This window comes from Loxodonta africana, chromosome X, assembly GCF_030014295.1.
Source record: "Loxodonta africana isolate mLoxAfr1 chromosome X, mLoxAfr1.hap2, whole genome shotgun sequence".
Lineage (NCBI taxonomy): Eukaryota > Metazoa > Chordata > Mammalia > Proboscidea > Elephantidae > Loxodonta > Loxodonta africana.
This window is the reverse complement of record NC_087369.1, coordinates 59,327,803-59,349,469: the sequence shown is the minus strand read 5'-3', so window position 1 is coordinate 59,349,469 and position 21,667 is coordinate 59,327,803. Positions and strand designations below refer to the sequence as shown.

Sequence of the window (21,667 nt, the reverse complement as noted above, 5' to 3'; positions counted from 1 at the left end):
AATAGGGGTAAATATTAAGGTAACAACAAAGAGGTCTAACAATTCCATAACTCAAAATAAAAACCAAGAAAAACAAAACGACTCAGCAAACTTAAATTAAACTACTATGAAAATGAGGAACACACAATTTACAAAGAAAAACGTCTCAGCATAAAAAAGTAAGGGGAAAAATGAAATTGTCTACAACACACACAAAAAGGCATCAAAATGACAGCACTAAACACATACTTATCTATAATTACACTGAACATAAATGGAATAAATGCACCCATAAAGAGACAGAGAGTCTCAGACTGGATGAAGAAACACGATCCATCTATATGCTGCCTACAAGAGACACACCTTAGACTTAGAGACACAAACAAACTAAAACTCAAAGGATGGAAAAAATATATCACGCAAACGACAATCAAAAAAGAGAAGGAGTAGCAATATTAATTTCTGACAAAATAGTCTTTAAAGTTAAATCCACCACAAAGGATAAAGAAGGACACTACATAATGATTGAAGGGACAATAGACCAGGAAGATATAACCATATTAAATATTTATGCACCCAATGACAGGGCTGCAAGATACATAAAACAAACTTTAACAGAACTGAAAACTGAGATAGACACCTCCACAATTATAGTAGGAGACTTCAACACACCACTTTCAGAGAAGGATAGGACTTCCAGTAAGAAGCTCAATACAGACATGGAAGACCTAATTGCTACAATCAACCAACTTGACCTCATAGACTTATACAGAACTCTCCACCCAACTGCTGCAAAGTATACTTTTTTTTCTAGTACCCATGGAACATTCTCTAGAAAAGACCACATATTAGGTAATAAAACAAACCTTCCAAAACATCAAAATATTACAAAGCATCTTCTCAGACCACAAGCACATAAAAGTACAAATCAATAACAGAAAAATCAGGGAAAAGAAATCAAATACTTGGAAACTGAACAATACCCTGCTCAAAAAAGACTGGGTTATAGAAGACATTAAGGAGGGAATAAAGAAATTCATAGAATGCAACAAGAATGAAAACACTTCCTATCAAAACCTCTGGGACACAGCAAAAGCAGTGCTCAGAGGCCAATTTATATCAATAAATGCACACATACATAAAGAAGAAAGAGCCAAAATCAGAGAACTGTCCCTACAACTTGAACAAATAGAAAGTGAGCAACAAAAGAATCCATCAGGCACCAGAAGAAAACAAATAATAAAAATTAGAGCTGAACGAAATAAATTAGAGAACAGAAAAACAATGGAAAGAATTAACAAAGCCAAAAAGCTGATTCTTTGAAAAAATTAACAAAATTGATAAACAGGAAAGGAAACACATAACCCAAATAAGAAACGAGATGGGTCATATCACAATAGACCCAACTGAAATTAAAAGAATCATATCAGGATATTATGAAAAATTGTACTCTAACAAATTTGCCAACCTAGAAGAAATGGATGAATTCCTAGAAAAACACTACCTACCTAAGCTAACACAATCAGAAGTAGAACAACTAAATAGACCCATAACAAAAAAAGAGATTGAAAAGGGAATCAAAAAGCTCCTAACAAAAAAAAGCCCTGGCCCAGGTGGCTTCACTGCAGAGTTCTACCAAACTTTCAGAGAAGAGTTCACACCACTACTACTAAAGGTATTTCAAAGCATAAAAAATGATGGAATACTATCTAACTCATTCTATGAAGCCAGGATATCCCTGATACCAAAACCAGGTAAAGACACCACAAAAAAAGAAAATTACAGACCTATATCCATCATGAACATAGATGCAAAAATCCTCAACAAAATTCTAGCCAATAGAATTCAAAGACATATCAAAAAAATAATCCACCACCACCAAGTGGGATTTATAACAGGTATGCAAGGTTGGTTCAATATTAGAAAAACCATTAATGTAATCCACCATGTAAATAAAACAAAAGACAAAAACCACATGATCTTATCATTTGATGCAGAAAAGGCATTTGACAAAGCCCAACACACATTCATGATAAAAATTCTAGCATCTATACAAAGCCAACAGCCAACATCATTCTAAATGGAGAAAGCCTGAAAGCATTTCCCTTGAGAACGGGAACCAGACAAGGACGCCCTTTTTCACCGCTCTTATTCAACATTGTGCTAGAGGTCCTAGCCAGAGCAATTAGGCTAGACAAAGAAATAAAGGGCATCAGGATTGGCAAGGAAGAAGTAAAATTATCTCTATTTGCAGATGACATGATCTTATACACAGAAAACCCTAAGGAATCCTCCAGAAAACTACTGAAACTAATAGAAGAGTTTGGCAGAGTCTCAGGGTATAAGATAAACATACAAAAATCACTTGGATTCCTCTACATCAACAAAAAGAATATCGAAGAGGAAATAACCAAATCAATACCATTCACAGTAGCCCCCAAGAAGATAAAATACTTAGGAATAAATCTTACCAGAGATGTAAAAGACCTATACAAAGAAAACTACAAAGTACTAGTGCAAGAAACTAAAAAGGACCTACATAAGTGGAAAAACATACCTTGCCCATGGAAAGGAAGACTTAACATAGTAAAAATGTCTGTTCTACCAAAAGCCATCTCTATATACAATGCACTTCCAATCCAAATTCCAATGACATTTTTTAATGTGATGGAGAAACAAATCACCAGCTTTATATGGAAGGGAAAGAAGCCCCGGATAACTAAAGCATGACTGAAAAAGAAGAAGAAAGTGGGAGGCCTCACTCTACCTGATTTTAGAACATATTATACAGCCACAGTAGTCAAAACAGCCTGGCACTGGTACAACAGGCACATAAACCAATGGAACAGAATTGAGAAACCAGATATAAATCCATGCACATATGAGCAGCTGATATTTGACAAAGGCCCAGTGTCAGTTAATTGGGGAAAAGATAGTCTTTTTAACAAATGGTGCTGGCATAACTGGATATCCATTTGCAAAAAAATGAAACAGGACCCATACCTCACACCATGCACAAAAACTAACTCCAAGTGGATCAAAGACCTAAACATAAAGACTAAAATGATAAAGATCATGGAAGAAAAAATAGGGACAACCCTAGGAGCCCTAATACAAGGCATAAACAGAATACAAAACATTACCAAAAATGACGAAGAGAAACCAGATAACTGGGAGCTCCTGAAAATCAAACACCTATACTCATCTAAAGACTTCACCAACAGAATAAAAAGACCACCTACAGATTGGAAAAAAATTTTCAGCTATGACATCTCCGACCAGTGCCTGATCTCTAAAATCTATATGATCCTGTTAAAACTCAACCACAAAAAGACAAACAACCCAATCAAAAAGAGGGCAAAGGATGTGAACACGCACTTCACTAAAGAAGATATTCAGGTTTTTAACAGATACATGAGAAAATGCTCTCAATCATTAGCCATTAGAGAAATGCAAATTAAAACTACGATGAGATTCCATCTCACTCCAACAAGGCTGGCATTAATGCAAAAATCACAAAATAATAAATGTTGGAGAGGCTGAGGAGAGATTGGAACTCTTATACACTGCTGGTGGGAATGTAAAATGGTACAACCACTTTGGAAATCTATGTGGCGTTTCCTTAAACAGTTAGAAATAGAACTACCATACAACCCAGCAATCCCACTCCTCAGAATATATCCTAGAGAAATAAAAGCCTTTACACGAATAGATATATGCACACCCATGTTTATTGCAGCTCTGTTTACAATAGCAAAAAGCTGGAAGCAACCAAGGTGTCCATCAACGGATGAATGGATAAATAAATTATGGTATATTCACACAATGGAATACTAAAAAAAACCCCACTGCCATCGATAAAGAACAGTGATGAATCTGTGAAACATTCCATAACATGGAGGAATCTGGAAGGCATTATGCTGAGTGAAATTAGTAAGTTGCAAAAGGACAAATATTTTATAAGACCACTATTATAAGATCTTGAGAAATAGTATAAACTGAGAAGAACATTCTTTCGTGGTTACGAGAGAGGGGAGGGAGGGCAGGTGGGAGAGGGTTATTTCCTGATTAAAACCAAAAACCAAACCCAGCGCCGTCAAGTCGATTCCGACTCATAGTGACCTTATAGGACAGAGTAGAACTGCCCCATAGGATTTCCAAGGAGCGCCTGGCAGATTCAAACTGCGGACCCTTTGGTCAGCAGCCGTAGCTCTTAACCACTACGCCACCAGCGTTTCCATTTACTGATTAGATAGTAGATAAGAACTACTTTAGTTGAAGGGAAGGACAATACTCAAATCAGGGAAGGTCAGCTCAACTGGACTGGACCAAAAGCAAAGAGGTTTCCTGGATAAACTGAATGCTTTGAAGGTCAGCCGAGCAAGGGCGGGGGTCTGGGGACTATGGCTTCAGGGGACATCTAAGTCAATTGGCAACATAAATTCTATTAAGGAAACATTCTGCATCCGACTTTGAAGTGTGGCGTCTGGGGTCTTAAATGCTTACAAGCGGGCATCTAAGATGCATCAATTGGTCTCAACCCACCTGTACCAAATGGTAATGAAGAAAACCAAGGTCACAAGATAATTATGAGCCCAAGAGACAGAAAGGGCCCCAGGAACTAGAGACTTACATTATCCTGAGACCAGAAGAACTAGATGGTGCCCGGCCACAACCGATGACTGCCCTGACAGGGAGCACAACAGAGAACCCCTGAGGGAGCAGGAGAACAGTGGGATGCAGACCCCAAATTCTCATTAAAAAGACCAGACTTAATGATCTGACTGAGACTAGAAGAATCCCGGCAGTCATCCCCAAACCTGTTGGCCCAGGATAGGAACCATTCCCAAAGACAACTCATCAGACATGGAATGGACTGGACAATGGGTTGGAGATGCTGATGAGGAGTGAGCTACTTGTATCAGGTGGACACTTGATACTGTGTTGGCCATCTCCTGTCTGGAGGGGAGATGGGAGGGTAGAGAGGGTTAAAATTTTTTTTTTTTAACTGGCAAAAGGTTCACGAAAGGAGAGACTGGAAGGAGGGAGCGGGCTGACTCATTAGGGGAAGAGTAAATGGGAGTATGTAGTAAGGTGTATATAAGTTTACATGGGAGAGACTGACTTGATTTGTAAACTTTCACTTAAAGCACAATAAAAATTATTAAAAAAAATAATGGCAGAGAATTCTTTTGCAAGGAGTGCTTTTTGATCCATGTGGTAAATTAGACAACAAGTACGTGTCTTTTGCCAAGAGCACTGTTCTTCACTGGTTCTGGAGGCATGAGTTGACTCTGTGCAGCTCATTCTCTTTCCCTGAGGAAACTGGGTCCAGAATCCTACTGCCAGCTCTGCCACAGTCGTGCCAGGAGATCGTGCCTGAGGGGCACCAGTTCCTGCCAAGTCAGGTCTGGTAATTCCTCACCTCTTCTGAACTGCCTCTCCCTCCCCCTGCCACTGAGTCCAATTTCTTTACTTTGTCTTTGATGTTCAGGGCTCCTAGCGTGTCATATATATAATTGATTCACTTGTTTCTTCAGGTCTTTTTGTGAGAGGGCTCACCGGAAGTGTCTGACTACTCCACCATCTTGGCCCTCCCCCATATCGATTCTTTAAATTTTTGATATTAAAAATTGTTTTATGTATCATTGGGGAAAGTGGACACCTTTGCCTTGTTCCTAAGTTTAGTGCGAATGCATCTTTAATATTAAGCATGATGTTGTCTTTTGGTTTAAAAAAAAGTATGATTATAATGATCCAAACCAAAACCAAACCCATTGCCATCGAGTGGATTCCGACTTAGAGCGATCCTATAGGTCAGAGTAGAACTACCCCATATGGTTTCCAAGGAGCGCCTGATGGATTCGAGCTGCTGACCTTTTGGTTAACAGCCGAACACTTAAACACTGGCACCACTAGGGCTCCAAAAAGAAAGTATAGCCTTTTTTTTTTATTGTATGGATAAATTTGTATTTTCCAATTTCTTATTTTTTGATTGTCTTTATTTACCACCTGAAAAAGTCTCATATTTAGTTTGTGCCTCTTTTTGCATCTCCTATAGAGTTTGCTTTATGAATTTTGATACTATATTATTTGTTGCATATTCAGAGTACTTTGGATCTTTATCATGTGTTCTAGTCTTTAACATTACAGTGCCCTTCTTTATTTTATTGTTTTTTTAACCTTTAATTCAACTTTTTTTCAGATAAAAATATTATGACCCTTATTTTTTTTTTGGTATTAATTCATTTATTAAGCAAATATTCATAGAACACTCACTGTGTGCCAGGCACTAGGTGCCAGATGAACAAGACACAAGATCTCTGCCCTCATGAAGCTTACATTTTAGTTAGAGGGTAGAACACAAAATAAACAAAAATAGATATGTAATATAATGCCAGGTGGGGTAGAATAAGGGTAATTAGATAAATAGTCTTTGTTTTAGAGAGGGTGGTCAGGAAAGGCCTCTCTGCCTGGTATGCATTTGTCATACTTTTCTTTCCACTCATAACCTTTTTGTTTTCCTGATGGGAAATGCCAGGCAGAACAGTTTGCACACAAGAGATTGTTAGAATCTTAAGGAGCTATAGGTGGGGTAAGGCCCAAGTGAGAAGAGAAAGGGGATGTGGATGTGAATTTCTGATCCACGTGAATGATGAGATAGCCAGGGTAGGGGCTGGAGATGAGGGCAGTGAGGGAAATTTTGTTTTCCATTCTATCTGAGCTTGGCCATCACTATGTGTATTATTTTTTTATGAAATAGTCTCAGCCTTCATCATGACTACTGAATGAATATCCTGTCCAATGATTTAATTGAATCCCTGGAATTTCCTGTCACTGGAAAGTACTTAGCATGAAGTTGATTGCTCACAGGGTACAACAGGAAGCCAGGTCTCCTGACTTAGTGGGCTTAACTCTTTACACACTGAGACTGAACACATGTCCTTTGACTTTGGTCACTCTATTATACAGAAGTTTGACTTTTTATACATATTCAAAAAAAGCTGGGCTTTTTTTCCTTGGAAATTTTCTTCTGTTGTTTATAAGATGAGAATCTTATTTCACCTCAAGTATGATAGTCTTTTTAATTTTCTGATAGTTTTTTCTTATAAATTCAAATATACACATAATTATATCTATAATATATTAAAATTATATACACACACACTTAACTCTTGAATCTGGAATTTATTTTAGTATATAATATGTGGTGTAGCTCCAAATAACATTGCTCTACAGTTATCCAAAAAGAATTATTAAATAATCTTTCCTTATCACTTGTTTTGGAAGGCTAATTTTATATGAACTTTTTTTTTTTTTTTTACAGATAGTTTGGTTTGTTTCTGGACTTTCCATTCTGTTCCATTAATCAGTAACACATTGTTTTAATTATAATTACTTTGTAATATGCTTAACCCCTTACTTACCCCTCACATTTTTTTTTTCTGTAGCAGAATATTCTTTAACATCTCCTGCTTTTTTTCTTAAAACTTCTGTAGTTAAAAGATTCCTGGTGAGAATTCTGGTTAGAATTGCATTAAGAGATATTTTAAATCCAAAATATCAGGTATTTGTGAGTGGCCTGCTTGATGTTTTTAGTTACAAGTATAAAAACATGGACAGAAATTATACATATCAAATTCATAATACTAGTTACATTTGGAGAGGCAGTAGAGGAATGGAAGTGGAGAGTGATACAAAGGGTATTACTTCTTATTTCTTAAAAAAAAAATCATGAAGCATAGATGACAAATTATTAAAATGTGCTAATTCTTGGCAGTAGGTGGGAACATAAGTGTTTACTATAGTAGTCTCTGCAGATTTCTAAATATTTGACATGTTCCATAACTAAAAACAAAACAAAAATAACAGATGTGGCAAGATAACCCAATTGGTAAGCCCCAGAACATAGCCCATCCATTCCAAGTGTTACAAACAGACAGGGTGATGTGTGTGTATTCAGACTCTGGAGCTAGACTGTTCATGTTCAAATCCTAGTTCCACCACTTACTAACTTTATTACCCTAGGCAAGTTACTTAACTTGTCGGTGCCTCATTTTCCTCAACTGTAAAATCAGGACAATAGTAATCGCTACCTCATAGGATTATTGTGAGGATTAAATATGTTAATACATGTAAAGCACTTAAAACAATGACTAGCATTTAATATCTGCTTAGTAAATGTTAGCCATCATTATGTTATTATTATTATTACATTTACTACATATATTTTATTGTTTTGTGGCAGTTTTAAATTTTACATAAATGATGTCATCCAAAATTTGGGCTCATCGGCAACTTGCTTCTTTTTTACTCAACCCTTATCTGCTATTTTGCAGGAAAACTGCTCATTCCAAGGGTAACTTTTCATGGGCAACCCACTTTCATCCTTGCCTTGAGAACTCAGCGCTAAACTTGTCAAGCTACCGAGCAACCTCTTCCCTTGACCTCCTTGGAGACTTGAAGCACTCCTCAAAAAAAACAGAGGAAACTTCAGTTTATGAGGAGGGGAGCTCCATTTCCTCCATGCCCCGCCCACTGCGTAGCCGGGCCTTCTCAGAGAGTCATATCAGCTTGGAGCAACAGAGCTCTCAGGCCTGGGGTCAGAATCGGAGAGAGCTCTTTGCCAAAGTTGATGAGACCCAGCTGGATCCTCTTGGAGCCAGGAAGAAGGCCTTTCCTCCTCCTCGCCCTCCACCCCCCAACTGGGAGAAGTACAGGCTCCTCCGAGCTGCGCAACAGCAGCAGCAGGAACAGCAGCAGCAGCAGCAGCAGCAACAGCAGCAGCAGCAGCAGCAGCAAGAGAAAGAAGAGGAAGAGGAGGAGGGAGAAGAGGAGAAGAAAGAGGAGGAAGGGGAAGAGGGGGAGGAAGAAGAACAGGAGGAGGAGGAACTGCCACCCCAGTATTTCAGTTCAGAAACCACTGGTTCCTCTGCCCTCAACACTGAGGATGTCCTGGAGCAGCCACAACCCCTGGGCTTTGGTCACCTGGAAGTCTTAAGGCAGGGTTCACAAAGCTTCCCAGCAGAGCAAAAGGCCTTTGATCTCCATTCCAGCAATTTCCTGCCCAGCGTACTTCCAATAGGTGGCCACTTCGGATCTCAAACTGAGCAGGCTAACCCCGCTTGCTATTATGGCATCAGTGGGCTTTGGAGGACATCAGAGCAGCTGGCCCTGGACACTAAGTCCACTAACTCCCCCAAGTAAGTGCTTAGAAAGGCAGGGGTGGATTATCCAATAGGCAAGTTAAGCACAATGCTTACTAGATTGTCTGTAGTGAACAATTTCACTTTTTTTTCACCACATCAAAGATTCTGCTTCTAGGTATGGCTGGCATCTGTCTCTCTCCCAACCCCACAGCACCTTGTTATAGAATCAAAGCCACTGTTCAAAGGTACAATCTCTGACAGGGGCTTACTTCTGCTTACTTAACTAATCTGTAATGAACAATTTCACATGGATCTCACCATCAAGGAGGTAGTGAAACCCACGTGAAATTGTTCACTACAGATGATCTCGTAAGCAAGGTAAGCACTGTGCTTACCTTGCCAATTGGATAATCCACCTCTGTGAAAGACACTGAGTCCCTGAAGAGACAGGACAGGTGCTGGAGTCATATCAGGTGGCGACATGAGTTTGAATTCTACCTCCACCATTTACGAGCTGTGTGACCTTGGGCTGGTCAGTTAAATTGCTCCCAGCCTCAGTTTTCTCACCTGGATACCTGTTTTACACGGTTGTTGCAAAGATTAAGATAACCTATGTAAAGGATGGGAAGGAGTCCTGGTGGGGCAGTGGCGAAGCACTCGGCTGCTAACTGGAAGGTTGGTGGCTCAAAACCATCAGCCGCACCATGGGAGAAAGATGCAGCAATCTACTTCTGTAAAGATTACAGCCTTGGAAACCCTATTGACAGTTTTACTCTGTCCTGTAGAGTCACTATGAGTCAGAATCGACTCAACAGCAATGGGGTGTAAAGGACATAGCTCCATTCTTAGCGCACGTAGTAAATGGTAGCTTTTGGTGTTCTTATTCCTAAACATCATTATTTTAAAAAAGCATGTCTTGGTTTGTCTTTAAGGTATAGTGGCGCCTGACCCAGAAGGCATTAAACCCTTGTTGCCTGTAGTAGGTCTTTCCCAGCAGCCTGGCTCAGGCCTTTTTCTGCCTTCTCTTCTGCTTGCACTCTAGAATAAGAAGTCAGCTCCTGACCTGACCTGCTCTGCTCTTGGATAAGTAGCCTCAGTTTCCAAACTCTTCTCCTTATCCGCAACATCAAAAGTGTTCCCGGGGTTGGGTGCTTTATGCCCTGATAATTTCTTACAACAGTAAGGGCATTCTTTTTCTCTTTCACTTTCTCCTTCACCTCCACCCTTATTCCCCTGCCTGTTTGTGTTTGCTTCAGCAGATAATAGGTGGCAGTTGGCAGGGTGAGGGGCCTGGGCAGGGAGGCAAAAGCAGGAGTGTAGTCTGGCAGCAAGATTGCCAGTTCTATTCACTTCACTGTGCCAGTGCTCATCTGTGTGCTCCATAGGGGGTGATTGTCTTTTTGTTCCAAAGCAAAAGCCCCAGACCCATCTTCAGTCAGTGAGTTGTCTTTCAGCTCTGTCTACCTCCTGCCTAGAGCTCAGCCCACTCTCTGCTGAGGGAGGTGTGGCTAGGTATGTCTATCCTTCTAAGTGCTTTCTTTAAATCCTTTTATAGAAAGAAATTGTCTCAGATTTGCTGCTGTTAGAAGTATCTTGTTGTCATGTCTTTTATTGACAGCAGCCAGTCTCAGGCAAATCCAGTTGAGAATTTTTACAGCCTGAGTTACCACAAGCACAGCACTTACAGGATGTGGCTCCCAACCACTGTGAGAAGCTCTTATCAGACGCCATGAGACTGCTTCTCAAGCTGACCATCTAACTGGGGAGCATCTTATTGTCATTAGAAAACATTTTGTGAAAAGGGAAGGTGACCTAGGACATAAAAACATAGTAGGCACTTAATTAAGATTTTAGAAGAAAAGAATGAATAAGCAAATGAATGAACATTTATTAAACACTTATTATGTACCAGACACTGTGCTAGTCACTTTACATCCATTATTTTATTTAATCCTCCAAACAACCCTCTGGGGTATTATTATTCCTCATTTGAAAGATGAGGAAACTGAAGCTTAGCAAAATAAGGTACTAACTAACTCAGAGTTACACAGCAAAGATTCAAAGCCAGATCTGTCTGGCTCTAAAACCCATGCTGATTTTGCCATCCTAGGCAGCCTCTCTCAGAGATCTTGTTTCAGTAGGCCATGCCTTCATGAAGCCCTCATGCCTCCTGTATGGCAATGTGTACCAAACATAGCGGTTCTAGGTCCCAGCCATACCACTTGCAACCTCTTGGTCCTTCCTCCTTCATTGTACCTGCATACGTATTGGCACCTTGACCAGAGAGAAGGAAATTGCTATTACCAGAGATCTTGTTTCTTGCTTCGGAGGTTTGTTTTTTTAAGTAAGTACGAGATGAGAGTGGAAACATTTGTTTGCACACATCCCTGGCTTGTGGCTTCAAAAATCAATTATATATATCCTGTGCATGATGGAGATTTAAGGAGCAACATCATTCCCAACATAGCTAACATTTTTTGCTTGCTTACGATGTGCCAAGCATTGTTCTAAGCAAGTTCATGTAATGATCGATTTAATCTTCACAACAAACCTATGAAATAGATACCATTAGTATCACCCATTTTTTTAGATGAGAAAAATGAGGCACAGAGAGGTAAAGTAACTTTGTCAAGGTCACAAGGTAGCAGAGCCAGGATCGCAGCCCAGGTATTCTGGCTCACTATGCCCACTACATTGCCCCAGGTTCTCAGGGCATCTCAAGAAGATCCCATTCCAGACCTTAAGAGAGCACAGACTCCTAACCAGAAGGTAGTGGCTTTGAGATTTTGTGTTAGAGGTAAGCACATCTGTAATATTTCGAATCTAAAATGTGAAAAATGATGTCCTAATTTCTGCTAAATTAAACTGCAGAATCTCGGTAACCCAAGTAGTATTTAATTTAAAACTGCTGGGATGCATTTAGAAGCAGGTTAATGGAGTTACCAAGTATTGGTTAAGTCTAAGAACTGCAATTTAAGTACAGATATAGCTTGCTTTATGGACTTTATGCATTTATTCTCGGTGCTCCGCAGAATGAATCTTATTTTTGCTTTGATGTCCATTATCGAACTTGGATTACGTCCTCAGAGATTTCCTGTAACCCTTGCCATGTAAGTGGAGGTGATGAGGAAAGAAGCCCTAGAACATAGTTGCCTAATATGATATAATATGATAGAGGGCTATGTCTTCTGAGGAACTGAATCTCCAATTAGCACATCTTTTTTTTCTTTACAGTACTTTCTAACTCTGAACTCTTATGTGCACCCTAAGTATTTTTATGTAGATAGAAAGTCTCTAAGTTCATACTGTCATCTTCCCTCCAGAATGTTCTCCCTTCTCTGTCAACATAGATGTACTCCAGACACAGAATTCCTTAAATGGGGTTTTCATATGATGTCAAGTTGTCCCTTTGACAGTATAGCATAGTGGTTGAAAGCACAGATTCTAGAGTCAGCTTGCCTAGGTCCAAATCACAGCTCTGCCCATCTACTGGCTGGTGTTCTTGAGAAAGTCACTTTACCTCTCTGTGCCTCATATTCTCATATCTGTAAAATGGTTGTCATGAGCATTAAATTATATCTATATATCTGTATCTATTTTTTTTTATCTATATAGATATATATATCTTAGAGCAGCTTCTGGGGTATAGTAAACACTGTACAAATGTTAAGCTTGAAAACCTACGTGGAAAATGAATTTACCTAGAATGAGGAATATTAGTATGGCTGAATTTCTTTTGTGTGATGAATTAGGAGACAGCATAGCATGAATCAATAAATAGCTATGGAGCGTTTTAACCACTATTTTTGACTTTTATCTAAGAGCTTCTCCATTTCTCCCTTTTGAACAGCTAGAGGTTAGCGAAGGGGCAGTGACACAGACAGGTGGAGGGTAGGGGTGGCGGGTAGGCAACAAGGAATACAGTGCTGTGAGCGACCACTTCCATAAACCATGGGTAGAATTATTTGCCCCTCCATCTCTGAAACCAACAGTGAAGCATTTCTCTTTACTTCCTTCCTCACTCCAGACCAGAAGCCTTGATGGCAGAAGAGTCAAAACCCAAGCCAGCATGGAGCCAGAGCTACTTCTTTCCTAAGGAGCAGTTCTCTTTTATGGGCTGGGGCTCTGAAAAGCAACACGTCAGCCCCTCAGACTTTGGTGAACCCAAGGCAACAGGGTCTGCTGCTACACTTATCAAGCCCTTGGTTGTCACTGATTCCACTGTTTTTCCATTTCATTCTGCAACCATGGAGGAGGCTGGGTCCATTGGGGATATGCCAGAAGTAGAGAGACGCTATCCTTTCTCAGGCCGAAGTTCTGCCCCACAGCAGGCAGTCTCAGAAGAGCACATGACAGATGTGGGGGGCCATGACAAGTCCCTGGCAGGAGTGCTAAACCCAGCCTCCAACTTGGTGACTGCTGCTGAGGTCATGTGTGACCTCTTTGCTGTGGGAAATCTGCAGTGGAGGGGCCATTTCAAGCAGGAGTGTCATCGGGAGAGAAGAAATGATGAGAGTGCCCAGGAAAGCCACAGGGTGCCTTTGTAAGCAAGCAGACTAGAGCCTGGTGTGGGGTTGGATGAAGGGTATGAGGGAAGCCAGCAGGCTTGGAGGACAAATAGCTAAGGTCTCTGATACTGCCCTACCATATAGCCCTTCCCTTGGGATCTGTATACTGGGTCATGAACAAGGGGTAATCATTGATTATCAGAAGTCCAGAACTTAGGGGACTGCCAGTTTTGTGGGATGTTAATGATCAAACCAAATTATCTTTAAAGAAGTCCCCCTAGCTGATGAAGTCAGGGACATGGAAATAGCCTTTTAAATTCTTAGTTTGCCTTTACTTGGCTTCTATATACCTCTCATGTGGCTTATTTGTATTTGAACATTGCTTTCTAATCCATTATTTCCTTCTTTCACAACTTCTGATGAAGCAGGGTCCCTTTTTACAGATGGGAAAATTAAGAGACAGAAAGATCAGCAACCTCTCATCAGAGGTTCTCGAATGTTCATTCTTTGTTTCTACAGACACTTCTCCCTTCCTCAGGAGACCCCAGGGATCCCAACCTCTTACACAGCTTATTACAATATTTCTGTGGCCAAGGCAGAGCTTCTGAACAAGTTGAAGGACCAGCCGGAGATGGCAGAGACTGGCCTGGGAGAGGAGGAAGTTGACCATGAACTGGCTCAAAAAAAGGTGAAGTTTTTTGATACACCCTAGAGAATATTTAACATCTAGCTTGTTTGCCTGGAGGGCAATCAGCTCTCTAAACTCCCCAGACCCTCTTGGTGCATTCCTGTATTTTCAATACAGAAATAAAAGGGAATTTCTGATTTTCTCCTAGACCAACTGCAGTCTTTTTTTGATCAGGATACTGGTATTGGTTAAGTCTAATAATTGTAATTTAAGCACAGATATAGCTTGCTTTATGGACTCTGTATTTCCTTTCTGTGCTCAATAATAGTACTAACAGTTGTAGTAGTAATCAAAATCATCATCACAGTGTCTCTCTAACCCTTAGAACAACTCTACAAGATAGATGTTACTATCTCCTTTTTTACCAGCTAAGGGGACTAATTTGTCCACCTTTGCAGAGTAAGTGGTATATCCAGGACTTAACACTGACTTTCTACTCTGCTTGCTGTCCCTCTGAAATAAGCCAGCCTTGTAAGTAACTCCCTGCCAGGGGCACATCATAGTTTCTGCCAGTGAGCTCTAACCAATGGCAGTATCAATGATTTTATCATCTGTGTAACTTTCTAGGAGCCCTCATGGTGCAGTGGTTAAGCACTCAGCTGCAAACGGAAAGGTTGGCAGTTCAAACCTGCCACCAGCTCAGCAGGAGAAAGATGTCTGCTTAAAGATTTACAGTCTTAGAAACTCTACAGGCAGTTCTACTCTGTCCTAAAGTGTTGCTATGAGTCGGAATTGACTCCACAGCAATGGGTTTTAGCCCAGACAGCGTAACTTCCTAGGAGAGGGAACAGCCTAAGAACAAAATGGAGAAATTATACGATGACAAACTTTACTATTTATTGGCAAGGATGGTCAATAGACTCATAAAAAGACTAAAATAGATAAATGGAGATGATGATGATGTTGTTACAAAGCCTCCCCCTTTATCCCTGTAAAGGAGCCCTCATGACGCAGTGGTTAAATGCTCGGCTGCTAACAAAAATATTGGTGGTTCAAACTCATCAGCCGCTCCGTGGGAGAAAGATGTGGCAGTCTGCTTCCACAAAGATTTACAGCCTTGGAAACCCTTGTCCTATAGAGTTGCTGAGTCAGAACTGACTCAAAGACAGTGGGTTAGGTCTGGGTTTTCCCCCTCTAAGTATCACTAGCTTAATCAAATTCCTGGAATCACTTTGCCCTCCCTGCACTTACCCATTTAATTTCATAAGCAAATAGGGTTGCCATACCAACCTAAAAGGCCCAATTTACCACTTCTTGGACATCTGAACTCAATGTAAATTGCACCTCTGTCCATATTTCTCTTGCAGGACATGATCAGAGCCATTTACAAGAGCCTGCCCCCCACCTTCCCATCTGAAGCAAAATGTTAGGGAAGAAATTGGAAGCATGGTGATGTCAAAGTTTTATTGATTCAAATGACTACTTCCTTGCTTGGATCCCATGTTCTTTCAGCATGGCAAGGCTGCTCCTTGTTTACTAGGACCTGGCCTTGGCCAAAACAGACCTAATAAAAGCCTGACCAGGAAAAGAGAGAAATGATCTTGAATGTCAAAGCACAGAATAGCAGATAGTGATTTGAAGTGATTGTGGATGGGCTAGGACAGTTTTTGTATTTGAGGAAGAAAGGTGAGGAGGGTTACCAATTTTCAATATACCAGAAAAGCAACTCAGCCCTGTCTGGGTCTGCGATGACTTCATAGCCCTCTTCTCTATACTTTCCCCAGGGTCGAGGTTAAAGTTGCAGAGCACAAGTGCAGAGACGGAAATGGCTCTCTGCACTTTCACCCTCCCAGACCAGGGTGGGTGGGTGATTTCCAAGTTGGTCATTTGGCCCCTATCCATCCCTTTAAAAATTTTTTTTCATCCCTTGTCCCTGGCATTGAGTTTTGTTGGGGAAGAGCAGAGTATGCAGATATAATTGGGAGCCTCTTGGCATCCAATTGCCTCATTCATATCACTGATCCCCAACCCTCAGTGGGTTTTGGAATTTTCCCCAAAAGCAAATATATTACATTTCCCACTAAGATCCTGGTGACTTCCTGACTTGATCTTGGTCACCTTGGACATCTGTAAGTAAACTACTAGAAAGGAACACACTGTAGCAAACTACAAGCCTCTTATCCCAGAGTTCCTGGGCTAGAATAATAATAAAGCACTGTAACATACTTCTTTTGTGCAAAACATTATTCTAAGAATGTAACATATATTAACTCATTTAATTCTTATAACAGCTCTATGAGGTACATGCTATGATTATTCTAATTTTTTTTACATGGAGAAATTGAGGCACAAAGAGATTGAGTAATTTGCTCAAGGTCACACCACTACTTCATGGCTGAGCTGGGATTCAAACCCAGGTAGTCTGGCGCTAGAGTCCATGCTCTTAACCATAATGCAATACTGGCTGCAAAGGCTGTGGACAATATAGGATGGGTCCATTCTTGTCATAACCTTGCAGCTAAACAAGTATCCTTTAGCTCAGAATGCCTGGTATAATGACAATGATGATGATAATAATGAAAATTATTGTTATTATTATTGTTATTATAGCATCAGTAAACATGTTTTGAGCCCATATCAATGTGCCAGGCATGATACTAAATATTTTACTTCTATGAACTCATTTAACACTCATAACAACCCTGTGGGGGGCGGGGTTCAGTTCCTCCATTTCAAAGATGGAAAAATAGAAGTTTTGGTGAGATTAGATATCTTGCTCAAGTTCACACAATTTGGAGTAAGTGGGATTGGAATCCAGGTGTCTCTGACTCCGAAACTCCACTCTACCTCACTGCCTTCCTATAAGTGCAGTCCCAGAACTTGTAGGAGATACAAATCAGAAGACACAGGCAGTACTTCTTTTGAGAAACTTACAGTCAACAGTAGTAGGCCAGGAAATCAGACTCACACACATGAAACAGAAAGTGAACAACTTCCAATTATGCTAGAGGATTCTGACTCTAAATAAAGCCTTGGGAGTTCAGGGAATACAAGAGATAATTGAGCATAGGGCTACCATGGAGGGCTTCCTCTAAGGAAGGTGGGAGTAAAACTGGGCCCTGAAAAAAAGATTATAAATAGCCAAAGTAAACAAAACAACAACAACAAAAAAAACCCATTGCCATCGAGTCGATTCCAACTCATAGTGACCATTTAAGACAGAGTAGAACTGCCCCATAGGGTTTACAAGGAGCAGCTGTGGTGGATTTGAACTGCTGACCTTTTGATTAGCAGCCAAACATTTAACTACCATGCCACCAAGGCCCCAGCCAAAGTAAAGAAAGAGATAAAGAACAGATGGGACTGCATAAGCAAATCAGGAATACAAGTATGTTGTGAGCATAGAGGAGAGTGAGAAGCTAATCTTGATAGGTTCTGAGGAGTGAAATTAGAATGGTGTGGTGGGGCCAGACTGAATAATGATAATAGCTTGCTTTTCTTGAGCACTTACTCTGTGCCAAGCTCTTTGTGTGCATTATCTCATTGAGTGCTTATTACCTTATTACCCAGTGCAGAGGGTACTGCAATTACCCCCCATTCTACAGACAAACAAAGCTCAACAAAGTAATATCACCCAACGTCACACAGGTAGGAAGTGGCAGAGCTGGAAATCAAACCAAGTCATAGTGATTCCAGAACTCACACTCTTATTCAAAAAGCCTCAGAAACCAATCTTAGCGGGCAGGGACCTAGCATAGTACCATACAGATACTTAAATAGATTGAAAGAGAATGAACGCAGTGATAGGCAAATACTTGATCACAATACTTTTCCAACCTAGGCTCTTCAAAGCACTCCAATTCCTACTTATTAAAGTCTCCGCAAATATTTATTAAATTGCACTTGGCAAATGAAGTTTAGCCCATGGATACCACTTATCTTAAGCCAAGGATTTTGTTGGTGACATGGAGATTCCTACTAAAGCTAAAGAGATGGAAGTGCTTTGGCAGAGCCTGAGAGGGAAGATGCCTGTCTAAAAAACTGGAATTGCTCAGGACTTGCTCACATTTTCTTTGTTTCCATTACTAGGATAGGACCCACAGATCTATTCCTTAGGTCCCAAAACAGATTTTGAGCGCAGATCAATTTCTTTTAATCCCCATTCTCATCCTTTGTCTCCTCCTGTTTAACTCCCCTAGATACAGCTGATTGAAAGCATTGGCAGAAAACTCTCTGTCCTGCGGGAGGCCCAGCGAGGGCTGCTGGAGGACATCAATGCCAATTCCTCCCTTGGGGAGGAGGTGGAGGCCAACCTGAAAGCTGTCTGCAAATCTAATGAGTTTGAAAAATACCGTTTGTTTATCGGGGACCTGGACAAAGTGGTCAACCTGCTGCTGTCACTCTCTGGACGACTGGCCCGGGTGGAGAATGCTCTCAACAGCATTGATGCAGAGGCCAACCAGGAGAAGGTAAAGTCAGGGTCTCTGAGAATGTGGGCACTGGATTTCAAGTGTCTCGAAATTCTGACTCTATCACTTATTATCTATGTGACTGTGGGCAATTTATTTAACCTCATTGTCTCAAAGTCTTCATCTATAAAATGGGGTGAACATAGACCTACTTCATGGGGTTGTTGTGAGAATTAAATTAGATAATCCATTTTAATTCCTTAAAACAGGACCTGGAACAAGAGGGCAAACAATGAATCAGTGCTGGCTGCCAGCAGTAGCAGCAGTAGCAATTTTACCCCAATTTCAGAGCTGGAGGAGCCCTGGTAGCACAGTGGTTAAGAGCTATGGCTGCTAAGCAAAAGGTCGGCAGTTTGAATCCACCAGTCACTCCTTGGAAACCCTATGGGGCAGTTCTACTCTGTACTGTAGGGTCACTATGAGTCAGAATCAATTCAATGGTGATGAGTTGGTTTGGTTTTGGATTTCAGAGTTGGAGGAGGAGGTCTCACCAAGTAATTTGAGATTGGGAAGTTGTCAGTTTCATAGGTTGGGTCACTCTGTGTATATTTCTTAACCAAAACTGCATTACCATTCCCACTACAAGTGGTTTTGGGTACAAATTTGAATCCACAATAAGAAGCATGTATGTATGTGCATGCACACATGGATACATACACTCAAACATGCACACTCATACAGAGACACCATTTTAGAAAGCATTGCCATCATAATGATGGTTGTTTACCAGGTGGACAGGACACAGGCTGGCTTTATCAGAGGAGGAGGAGTTGGTTATGGCAAGTTAGGTAGACTCAGCTTTCTTCTACCCAACCTCAGTGGTTGCCTACAGATTAAAGATTTTGATAACCATTGCTCTCAAGAAATGGGTAGGCCTCTTAACCACTCTAAGGCAGCCTTAGAGCTGAAAAGAGGAAATTATAGTGTTTATACTCTTCCTGCTAAAGGAAAGACAGGCTTTTGTATGCAGATGGACCTAAGGGCAGGAAATCTAGGGTTGTTCAATTATCAGACTGGATGATTGCTTTGTGGTAGCATCCCTAGGGGAGCCCTGAGTTAGGCAGATGACTGGCGGATTTGACTGGTAATTAGATGATCCTTAATCAGTCCTCTGCATCCCCAGTTGGTGCTGATAGAGAAGAAGCAACAGCTGACTGGGCAGTTGGCAGATGCCAAGGAGCTGAAGGAGCATGTTGACCACCGGGAGAAGTTGGTGTTTAGCATGGTCTCCTGCTACCTGCCTCAGGACCAGCTCCAAGATTACCAGCATTTCGTGAAGATGAAATCTGCCCTCATCATTGAGCAGCGAGAGCTGGAGGAGAAGATCAAGCTCGGGGAAGAGCAGCTCAAATGTCTCAGAGAGAGCCTACTCCTGGGGCCCGGCAACTTCTAATTCCACCAGCAGTCTGCCACAGCATCCCTGCCCAACCACAGTGGGAAGTGCTTTCAATCTTCATTAGCAATTAGATAACAGTTAGCAGTTTGTTCCATACTTTCTGCTCTAGACTTCTCTCACTGCCCCTTCCTTAGCAGTTCCCCTAGCCAGCTAGGAGACCCTGGGGAGGCTCCAAGCTTCTCCCCAAGGGACTTGCAACAAGTTGTAATCACACAACCACACTCTCCTTCCAACAGTTTGCATAGGCAAGCATTCACTGCACACAGAACCAACAAAGTTCTGCTGTGTACTAGGACACCAAATATGTTATCTACTCACCAACCACCTAATCAGCCTCTCAAGGCTAGAGGCTCCATTTCCCACAGGGGTCTGACTGCCTTCAGGGTATTCACCTACCATCAGTTTCAGGGCCTTGCCCAAGCTTTGGTAGTGGGAAGCACAGAACTGGGAATTGCACTTAACAGAACTGTAGCAAAGGCCAGGAATTCCCAGGTGCCTTGCTGGAAAGAGCCAGACTGAAGCAAATTGGTTCCGCCCTCACCTTCTCCAGCAACTAGTTGAGGAGAAGGAACCCTGCTCTCAGCTTTGGCTGGTGTAGCCTTCCTCCTGACCTAAAACTTTGGGCCTGTCACATTCTGCTTCCACCTTGTCCTTTCATTGCTGGATGTTTTAGGTGCCCACCCCAGGGTTTCACACTGTGGACCATTAATAGCGCTATCAAAGCTGACTTCTGGATACATGTTTCATTATTGGGGAGGGGTGGCTTTTTTTTCCTTTATTGTTATATTTTAAATGGCCTTTTGATTTTATTTATTTTTATGTTTTCATTTTTTTCCTTTTTTAACTAATAAAGCGAGAAGAGGGAAGTTGGAGAGGAAAAAGTTAGCCCAGAAGGAAAGCATTTTCTGCAGATCAGCCTGAATCTACCATGGCTTGGTAAGCAAGTGCCAAGGCCCTGAATTCTTCACACCATAACTGACAAGTGTCTAAAAAAGAGTCCTCACTTTGAACAGAGAGCCTCCCTACTGTGGCCTGGCCCTATGCTTCCCATGAAGTCTGGGTGGTCATGAGTTTAGCATTCCCTAGCATGGTTCAGGAAACCCTAGTGGCGTAGTGGTTAAGTGCTACAGCTGCTAACCAAAAGGTCAGCAGTTCGAATCCACCAGGCGCTCCTTGGAAACTCTATGGGGCAGTTCTACTCTATCCTATAGGGTCGCTATGAGTCAGAATTGACTCGATGGCAGTGGGTTTTTTTTTTTTTGGTAGCATGGTTCAATTTTTTCCTACTTTTTCTTTTCTTGAAAAATCCTGAAACTGGCAAAATTTTGTCCATTTCTCTACCATCTCCAGGCTGAGAAATGAGTAAAGGTGAGCTCAAAAGGAGCTCCTCTATTCAACAATTACTTTCCTCAGCCTGGCAACCTGATTCAGGTAACCAAACCAGGGGCACCTAGGCCCAGTCCCCCAGAGCAAATAATAGTCCACCCCAGGAATAAATACAGCCAGGAATTTAGGCATGCAAACAACCAATGCTGCTG

At 41.3% G+C, this 21,667-nt stretch overlaps 1 protein-coding gene across 1 annotated transcript in view; it reads left to right on the top strand.

Annotated features, from left to right (window-relative positions):
- SHROOM4 (shroom family member 4) overlaps nt 1-21,390 on the top strand; it is an 83,480-nt gene extending 62,090 nt beyond the window's left edge. The window contains exons 3-6 of the mRNA XM_023541642.2: nt 8,319-9,182; nt 14,156-14,324; nt 18,464-18,733; nt 19,857-21,390. Coding sequence (XP_023397410.2) covers nt 8,319-9,182; nt 14,156-14,324; nt 18,464-18,733; nt 19,857-20,126 — 1,573 coding nt within the window. The 3' untranslated portion in view covers nt 20,127-21,390. The remainder of the gene's footprint in view (nt 1-8,318; nt 9,183-14,155; nt 14,325-18,463; nt 18,734-19,856) is intronic.
- Nucleotides 21,391-21,667: the final 277 nt, after the last annotated feature.